Source organism: Corylus avellana, chromosome 4 (assembly GCF_965113065.1).
Source record: "Corylus avellana chromosome 4, dhCorAvel1.hap1.2, whole genome shotgun sequence".
Lineage (NCBI taxonomy): Eukaryota > Viridiplantae > Streptophyta > Magnoliopsida > Fagales > Betulaceae > Corylus > Corylus avellana.
Window position 1 is genome coordinate 16,439,030 of NC_142493.1, and position 10,131 is coordinate 16,449,160.

The 10,131-nt window shown below is 35.9% G+C and overlaps 1 protein-coding gene across 1 annotated transcript; it reads right to left on the reverse strand.

The window, feature by feature from the left end:
- Positions 1 to 346: 346 nt before the first annotated feature.
- On the reverse strand, positions 347 to 3,245 carry LOC132178125 (DNAse I-like superfamily protein). Its single transcript, XM_059590579.2, has 8 exons — positions 3,222 to 3,245; positions 2,970 to 3,136; positions 2,783 to 2,890; positions 2,414 to 2,708; positions 1,865 to 2,049; positions 949 to 1,057; positions 706 to 857; positions 347 to 581 (listed from the first exon to the last, which is right to left on the reverse strand). The coding sequence occupies exons 1-8, from the start codon at positions 3,240 to 3,242 to the stop codon at positions 347 to 349; spliced, it is 1,272 nt and encodes a 423-aa protein (XP_059446562.1). The 5' UTR covers positions 3,243 to 3,245.
- Positions 3,246 to 10,131: the final 6,886 nt, after the last annotated feature.

Consider the following 10,131-nt stretch of genomic DNA (forward strand, 5'->3'; position numbering starts at 1 on the left):
ACGCCTCATGAAGTGGATCGAAATCATTAGATTCGAATTCCCCTCCCCTTTACCTCCCTTGTATGGACATGTCAAAAAAATAAAAATAAAATTGGTATGCAACACCCTGGCTGGGAGCATCAGACCTACTACTAAATTTGGAGTCTTGTGGTTGGACCAAAACAAACCTTAATTTTATATTCATGGAAAGAGAAAGGATGACTTGGATAGGCCACTCTCTAGCGTAACAAAACATGGAGAACATTTTGAAACCAACTAATTCACTGTACATTTATCAGCTTAAATTAAAAAATATATATATGACACTGCAAGCTTCTAAAACCTTCTAGGATTAATTAGTTTAATTTTACAACTGGAAACTTGATGATCTGCCTTTACAATATTGAATATCATCAGTGGAGGAAACTTCAACTTCATACCTGTCGGATCGGAAGAAACTTTGAAACCCTTTAAATGTTTGTGAAACCCCAACTTCTGCTGTAAATATTGCATTCACAGGTCTATGATCAGACAACCTTAGCTCACCTCTACTGTATAAATGCTGCTTTAAACCCTTTCCATACCAAATTATCCGATCACACCTGAAAGAGCAGGAAAGAAAATTATGATCTTTCACATCATCTTGGTATTCGTGTATTGGTAAATGATTTGGTACCCATAACATTTTTCTCAATTAAATTACGGAGAAGATTATACAAACATTACCATGCAGGAGGGCGTCTCTTTTCACCCTTTTTGGCTTCAACACCCCCATAGTAGGTGTCAGAATTCGGATAATATTTGTAAGTGGGAGCAAATTTGATTCTGCCTTCATGCCAACCTTGGAGTACTTGACCATCCATGAGCTCCATCCTCAGCTTCATTTCCAAAGAAATTTTTTTTCCAGTTTAGGATTTTGATGGGAAAAGTTTGAAGTTATAAATGCAAAATTTGCTCTATTTTGGATACCTGATCATTTTCTAGTAAAGCATTCCATTCTTCTCTATCTGCTAGTAATCGTGTTGTTGCTTCTGGTTGGGAAATTCTATAATTCAAGTCCCCAAGAAAGATAACCCGGCTGCACTAAACCAAACATAATTAGCTGACCTCGTCAAGATATTCTAGAATACAAATTAATGCAAATTAGCTTAATGGATTCATATTATAATTAAACTCGATCTTCAATTAAGGTAAACTTTTATTAAAAAAAAAATAATTAATGGACTTTTATAATGCTAGGTGGTTTTGCCCGTTTAGAAATCACCCATTTCATAAGGTGGTGTAGCAACTTTTTTAACACCTTATATATTATGCTAGATATTATAATTCTAACAAACATTTATTTCATAAAGTTGATGTGACGACGCTTTCAATTAATTCTTCAATTAATCTTTGTTAAATAAATAAATAAATATTCAATGGTTGATTTTGAGTGTTACATCAATATTGTTGGACAATTGTAGAATAAAAATATAGTATCTAGCATTACTCTATTAAATATTATTCTTTCGACAACTAACTGGGTGGGAACTAACTGGGTGGGAAATATATATATTGACATATTCGCACAAGAGGAAAAATGAGGATTCGAACTAGTAACCTCCGTTTCATGAGGGGTGGTCCCGAGCCGATTGAATTACCTCTTGGGAACACCTAAGTGGGAAATAAATTACGCATCTAAAACGACTAATTAAGGAATAATTTTATGACTTTGGGGGGATTAAGTTAAGTTAAAAGGACAGATTCAAAGTTGGAAGAAAGCAATACTGAGTGCTGTATAAACTCTAAAACTATTGCATAGTTGGCGTCTTGTGCGATCATGATTTGAACCAAAAGAAATATTAATAAATTGGTTTGGACGGTTGTGAGAACGTAAATTACATACTCATGATCAAGAATCTTTCGAGGCAATTCAAGTGAAGGGCTTCTAGGAAAACTTGTCCGGGACAATATTTCAGCCACATTAGAGTTTCTATACTTCTCATCCCCTTCTCTTCCACCAGAAGCAAGATGGCTGCACACAAAGCAGAAGCTCGTTTCATGTAACCGAAATCTGACAGACACAGCACCCTGCAATCCAAGGTTTCCAAAAGAAAAGAAAAAAAGGCAATAATAAGATAGTTTTCTAGAGTCTTGTATATCTATAGTGATGATTTATAATTTAAATAAAATAAAATAAAATAAAATAAAAAACACCATTTAACGTCATTTATATATTAAACAACGCTACGTTGTTGATCATGATGATGAACATTCATGACATAATTAGCAAGGAAATACGATTGGAAATTCTAGATATTCTCCTGGTTCTAAGTGAATATTATTTTTTAAAAATTAAGTGAGAGAAATAAGGGCTTTTTTTTTTTTTTTCTTAAGAAAATAATATTCATCTAGAATGACGAGAAAATAGTTTTAGAGTTTATAATTTATGTACCTTATTTCCGAGGCAGCCCATGACGCCACAGCCGACACATGAGACACTTGAATGCCGAATGAATGGACGAAGATCGCTTCGAACCCAGACGGATATTAATATCCCAACCATTTGCTTACTCACAATACATTGGAAGTCTTGGGGAATGCTGGTTTCCGTTGACTTTCCATGTTTTCCATCAAAGCGTAGTTTCCTGTTCAGAGCTTCTCTAATCAAGGAATTCCATTTCATGGAAATCTTGCTATTCTCAGATCCTAGAACATTTGACACACTTAGAGGCACAATTTCTTGAAACCTGAATATATAGAGAATATAATTATCACATGTTTAAAAATTCTCATTTACTTTATTTGGAGTTTGTAAAATTACCCAAAAACATAAATGTCACAGCAAGAATTGCATGTGTCGAGCAAATTGTCGAGACTAAAATCATCATGTGGTGCAACCCCGCCAACGTTCCAAGTACTAACGAAAACCCTAAACAGGAAAGAGAAAACACAAAGTAAATATATATTTATATTAATATTAATATTAATATCATCATGCGGTTGCTTACTTGTGCACGTCCTTTTGTTGATTGAAGATACTCAGAGATGGTTGGCCTGAGCTTGCACTTTCCAGAAAGGTTTCTCTATAGCTCGGAAAATCTGTGACAAAATTGTTGCTTCCGGCCAATGATCTCTTCCTGAGGATTTTGTTGGCTACCAGTCTAGGCCACATGACCTGAAAAGAATGCAATCTAGCTCAGCTATTAATCATGCCAAAAAAGCACAGAATTCAGACGAGAGAGAGAGGGAGTGGTGCTCACTTCTCGTTGCGCTCCTGGCATGGTGAGGGGAGAGTGGTTATCTTGATAGAGAGATGGAAACATGGGTGATTGCAGGCTTGAACTTTTCTGTTTGTTGGGATGATTAGAGATTTGTTTAAGGTGGAGCAAGTGGGGGTGCTCCATGACAAAATATACAATTTCTTAAAAGGGTGAGTTGATATTAGCCTCAACGACAGGAAACCACGCTTTTGCTGAGGTGGAAATACGTTATCGATGAGGTTTTTTTTTTTTTTGTTTCTTCAATCATGTTTTCAAGATTATCTTTGCCCTAAATAATGGAATATTCTAGTCCTTCAAAGGTTGATGATTGGTTAGATTAAGAATGTGCTAGGATTTCATCGAGAGATCCCATCACTGAAAATTTTCCGACAATTAATGTTGCAATAGAAGGAAGTATGGATGGAAAGTTTATTCACCTAAATGGATTGGTGGCATTCCTTCGAGCATAACGCCCTAAAATCTAAATTTATTGCAAGACATTTTAGTTGATATTCACTGATTTATTTCATTAATCATATATCATATACTCTTTTTACATGCTTATATATACATATGATTAGGGTTAATCATATCCTAATTTTGATAAAGTTTGGTTGATGTTGAGTTAGGAAGTGATTGTTGGGATTTATGCTTGAGTGAATGTTCGAAGTTTCCTTTGAACGATCAACAATATACATTCGAGGTTTTTTTGGTGTGAGAAAGGCTAGAGAGAGAGAATGTGCCTATTTTCCAAAGAGGTAACCTTCTTACTCTTGTTGGGAATTATGCCCTAAATCTTAATGTTTTATCAAAGAATGACATTGTAGTTTGTAATTAATAAAGCTATTATTCATTCATCTATTTAGTTGAGCATATTGCATATAATCCTTTTACATGCTTATTATGTTATTTATATTGTGCATGTGAATAGTCCGTAGATTACATTGAATATTGTTTATCGTGTGAGTGATAAGGTTATCATACAAGGTCTTAGATCATGATCAACCTTATAGCCTTAAATATTTTATTGTTTGTAGTCAATAATGAAATTGGGCATTCTATTTGCGAAGACTATTATACATCAATCATGGTGATTTATCTTGATCAAGCAAATTTTAAGACTTCAGGTTGATGTATAGGTGTAATGCACTGAACGAAACATGTAAATTGTTTTTCCTTAAAAATACTGTTAATAGGATTTTTTGTAACTCTCGAGACTTCTTATGATATTGATTCTAAATTCTGATAGGATTGGAACTTCATATATCAAGTGGAGGTCACTTTGATGCATTTAGGAGTGAGACATTTATTACTGTCAAATTTCTTGGTGCGTTGGGTGATCACATGTAACATTGTGAGAATACATTTTCTCAAGAAGAAATTCAAGTTCTTTATTCAAATGATAAGAAATTTCTCTTTGAGATAGATTTTATGTATTGAATTATTCTCACTCCCTGATTAGGACATTTTGGTAAGGAATACCAAAATATTGATGTACATGGTGAAAATGTTTTCACTAATATAAGAATAATAAATAAAATTAGTTACTCAAGGATAAAGAGGTAGAGAATTAAAGTGATAGTGTCATTGGCTTTAATTCAGCTACAAAAGAATCAAAATTCTGTTAGTATTTTTCATAGGGTATTTTGAAAATTTTGACGATATATAATGGAAAATACTAATGGAGGGGGGTGCATTGCAAAAAATTTAAAGTTCGATACCTTAAATTGAGAGTTTTTAAACATATGGGGATAATGTCAAAACTTGTGAAATTTCATGGGTGTTTTGTGAACTCCTATTTTATAAAATCACTTATAATTCAAAAAAACCTTAATCATTTCATAAATTTTTCAACCATGGTCGAACGTTCGATGAACCCTAGACTCGAACATTCGAGGATTCCTTGGAATGTTCAAGTAAAATCCTAGAACTGTAAGTAAAACAGTAAACCAACATTCAAAGGTAGTACACCAAACATTCGATGCAGCTTGAAAAGCAAATTTAACATATTAGCCACATCAACCAACCTTATACACTTCACCAACTCTATAAATTCACCCCTCACGATCGTTCATACCTCATTCACTCCCATGCACTTCTTCCACCCCAAAACTTAGAGAGAGAAGGAGGTGATTTTAATGTTGTTCTTGTTGGGATCGATTGCATAATATTTAAAAAATTTACTTTATATTTAAACAAACATATAAGTCAAATCCTATTTATATATAACTTCGGTCTTTCCTAGGCATTGGGGCGTAGGATTATGCATCCGTTCTTGAAGAGGTGTGGGGCTAAGCAATGTGGTTCTAGCATGTCTACAAACTCGTAGTATGAATCAACGTTCATCCCTTCTTGTTCTTCACCTTCTTTGCGTTCTTCATGTTCTTCTTGTTCTTGAAGAATTTCTTGATATTCTTCATGATGTTCTTGAAAAACCCCTTGATAATCTTGAAGTTCTTGAAAAGCTTTAAGATCTTCAAATAATTGAGGATACAATTCCTCCATTAGATCTTCTCTTTGAAGCAAAGCTTAGAGAAAATATTTCTTTCTTGATCGTGCATTACTCTTGGGGAAGAGTGTAACGCCCCCACAATTAATTAATTGATAATTAACTTCATGGTTTGTCTCCTAGCCTTATCCTACGACGAACAAGACTCAAAGATATCTACTCCTCAAAAAAAGGATACTAAGCAGCGGAAACATTAAGATTCTATCAACATTAATCATTACAACTAGAGCATCTACCAAGAATCATCACAATAGCTGAAATTATACTATACATATCATCGTTACAAGGGATCCATACTATACCTTAATATACAAGCATGCATTAAAACACTTAAGTCTACAACATTACCCAAAAGTACTACTTACCATGATCACCCACCTAATCTCATAATAAGTTTTCAAACATCACCCAGATCAAGTCCTCCACAATAACCGGATGCTTCACGGTATTCATGTTCTACTAAACTATCTATAACAACACAGATGTACGTATGGGAGGAAAATAGGAAAAGAATACAAGAATAAGTCCGGCGACTTAGTGAGTATAAATGCACATGATATACTCATCATTAAATGGTTACTCAGTTGTTTATAAATCACATGCAGCATTATGAGGTGACAGTTTGTCGTGGATGCAATATAGATATAGTATATGTTGTAGCATAAGAATTATGTCATAGTCCAAACCGAATGGTCTACCCAATTTTACCCATTCTTAGTAGGGTTAGCACTATCCCGGGGGACTAGTAATAAAATACTGGTGCCTCAAATATTGTACGCTATCTTCCATCACTAGCAACCCGACCGAGTCCAACCTCAGGTGGCCAACGCTACTAATGATGTTTGTCCTGTAGTAACTAACTAATCAAACATTGTTGCGTTGCTCACGAATAACCATTAGATCCAAGGCTCATATAACACACACACATTTGACCATATAGTTAACATGTATAGTAAGCCCATAGTCCTTATCCCGCGCGTACCGGTATACCATATCATACGAAGCAATTAGTCTTATCCGTCTTTGACATGCATGCTTTTACAAATCTCACCATGTTCATTATCTTGTTTAAGCAATACATGTTTTCATAAAATAGAGTTCATAGTAGATCAAAATGTATTTCATGAGACTTGTAAAGATGCATGTTTGGTACACATAATATAGTCATACAATGCGAAAAAAATAACGACAATTATTCATATGAGTTTGTACTCAATTGTGTCGTAAGGCTCCTGCATAAAATCCTTTTGAGGCTCCACAACCTTGAATACTGAGAAAAGACATATCGTTAGTTCTAAACCCGAGATAAAACAAGCCCTAGACCTAAACATGTTCAAAACAGACTTTCTGCCAGACCATCGAAGGCTTAAACAGAGAAGCTCGAACGTTCAGCATCGCCATCGAACATTCAGAAAAAGAGGTGTTAAAGTTCGGCCAAGACATCGAACATTTGGTCGGAAAAGGTCAAAGGTTCGGTGCTGGGCAGAAAACCCATTTCGAACGAAAAAAAAATCACTAAACCACCTCTAAGCAAAACCCAAGGCCTTATCATGATCTCTAACAAAATCCTAACCCAAAATAACATCTCCATGCAAAAGAAACTACATCTAATATCATCAAAACGTTAACCCAAGCTTAAACCAAGATTAAGTCCAATAACATAACTAGAAGCTCAAAGCTACCAAGTATGCTAACTATGAAAAGCACTTAAATAGCATAACAACTAAGTAAAGAACATGCTAAGTTTACAAGATTACCTCATTGAAGCAAAATCTCCGGGAAATCTCTCATTATCCTTCAAAAACTCTCACACACACTCAAACAGAGTTTCCAGATGCCAACATGGGTGGAATGAGGCTTAAGGGTTGAGTGGAGAGCAGTATTTATACAGCTGGAGAAGCTGTGGACGCTACTATGGTAGTTCAACAGGTCACCGAACGTTCGGTGTACTATTACATAATGGTTCGAATGTTTGGTCATTACCTAGTGGTTCAATGTGCTTCATGTCAAACGTTTGATAGTCTATCGAACGTTCGGGTGGTCTTTCTGTCGAACATTCGGTGTTCTTTTTGTCAAACATTTGGTACTTCCTAGAGAATGTTCGTAGTTGACTTTTTCAGCAGTTTGACCAACTGTGCAATGTTCAGTAAATCATCCATAACTTTTGCTAGGAGTCTTGGAATTGCGCGTTCGACCCCATTCTGGGAAGCTCTTTTTGAGACGAACGTCATGGTATCCATTCCAATATTTTTGACATGATGCTATGCTTCCTAGCCTTAAGAAAACTTATCTTAATCGACTACTCTTAGATAATCCAAATGTAGCTATTGTTCATAACCGTAATGACTAGGCATACAGTCCAAGGCAAAAGAAATTAACCATACGAATAAGATCTTTGAACCTCAATATTAGTACATGAAAGACATCTTGCTTAACTACCAAGTTTGGCAGCAAGGCAACTAGGTATACCGCTAAACCTTCTCTCTTAGTGATTTTGATGGGTCCTACACGACTGTCTGTTACCAACATTATTGCTTCAATGACGACGGACACTTTTGTCTCTAGAGCATCTCCTACGAAGCTATTCCAATAGTCAACTTGTAGCTAGTATTGTAAATAAACCCAATTAGCAATAGATATGGAATCCAAGTATCCAATTGTGCCTTCGTCAAGGTTTGCACACGACCAACTTAGTCACTTCCCTCAGTCCATTGCTTATAGCAACTCCTCTAAGTTCATAAGCCAATCATTTGCTTCTTCGGAGTTCAGGTTCCCATTAAACACGGGCAAAGGATGCTCATTAAACTCCTTAAAAGGGCAACATTTGTTTCCACTTTGAGTCCCTTCTCCTCAAATGTTGACCAAAGCCTCCACCATAAGACTTGCCACCGTTTTCAAAGTTGGGTGGCATCCAAAACGTTTCTCGTCTTTTCATCAAGCTGGGATGGTCCCTTACCATCCTTACTCCCAATGTCGTCGTGTCTTGGTTGCTATGACATCTCTACAGTCACAATGATCATTAGCCCCTACTTCAAAGCACTACGTCGAGCCTCACTTAAAACGTCAGACCCTGTCACAAACCTATCCTTACTAAGTGCCAACACTGCTACCATCTTATTCAATGTCCTAGTTTTGCTGAGGGAGCAACCTCATTTTTTCTTGATAACGGGTATCAAAGCTGGCTACAATTAAATGAACAAGAAGACTTCTTATCAACCACCTCCAGAGGTGCCTGAGATGCACCATCTGTATTGATTTTGAATTGTCCAATCTCTGGCTAATTCCATTTGAAGACTCTCAAAAGACATCTCTGAGGTTTTGTTGTGTTTATGTTCAAATCTTCAAGAACAATTTGATTAACTAAAAAACAATAGTGAGAGACTTGGTAGCACAAGAGACATGCACAAACTGGTCTATTGGATCCGATTGGTATGCACAATTTCCCTCCTCGGAAAGATAGTTGTTATGCAAAAGAAATTCTTCTATAACATCTCTCTCATTAACGATTTTTTTGGATTACGCAATAGATGTTAAGGATTATGCTCTGAATCCCATTGATTTTATATATGTGTTGACATTCAAATGTTTGCAATGAATATATTTTATATTCACTAGTTAAATGATTTGAGCATATGGCATATAAAATGTCTTTTACAAGCTTATTACCAAAGTTCATCATATTTATTATGCATGTGAAAGGTCCTAGGATTACATTGAATATGGCTATGGGTATGAGTAACTTGGTTATCACACAAGGTTTTAGTCCATAATCCTTGTATCCTTAAATGTATAAAGTTCTTAGTTGGTAAATAGAATTGGGGCATTCCATTTTGAGAAAGACCGTTACACATTGAATGTTGGTGATCTACCTTGCACAAGCGAAGCAATGGCTTCGAATTGATGTGTAGGTGTTGAGACCCCAAGGCACTGAATAGACCAAGGAGTTGTCTTTTCACAAAGATATTGTCTACAAAGAAAGACAATAACTCCTTAAAGACTACTTACGACTTTGATTATAAATCCTAAGGGGATTGTGAACACAGATGTTGTATGCAGATTACTTTGTTGTATTAAAGGGTCAGACCTATCATTCGTCAAAATAACCTTGGTACGTTGGGAAACCGCAAGTAACATTGTTGGAAAGTTTTTTCCAAGAGGGAATCCAAATCCTTTGTCAGAGAACAAAATGGTAAGCAATTTTCCCTTGAAATAGGCGACTCTATATGTTTTCCACGTTAGCATCGAGACGTGAAAAACATCATGCGTCCCGACCAAGTTTGGGGGTAAGGCGACTCTGTATGCCAATCTCCCCACTCTTTGGGTGATTTCAAACAGTCCAATAAATCGGGGGCTAAGCTTCCCCTTCTTCCCAAATCGCATCACTCCCCTCATGGGAGACAT

Excerpts from the sequence above, each read along its gene's own strand:
- LOC132178125 (XM_059590579.2), bottom strand. The coding sequence starts at position 3,242 with ATGCCAGGAGCGCAACGAGAA. Across the intron at positions 2,891-2,969 it reads CAACAAAAGGACGTGCACAA|GGTTTTCGTTAGTACTTGGA; the intron begins GTAAGCAACCGC and ends TTTCCTGTTTAG. Across the intron at positions 2,050-2,413 it reads TGGGCTGCCTCGGAAATAAG|GGTGCTGTGTCTGTCAGATT; the intron begins GTACATAAATTA and ends CTTGGATTGCAG.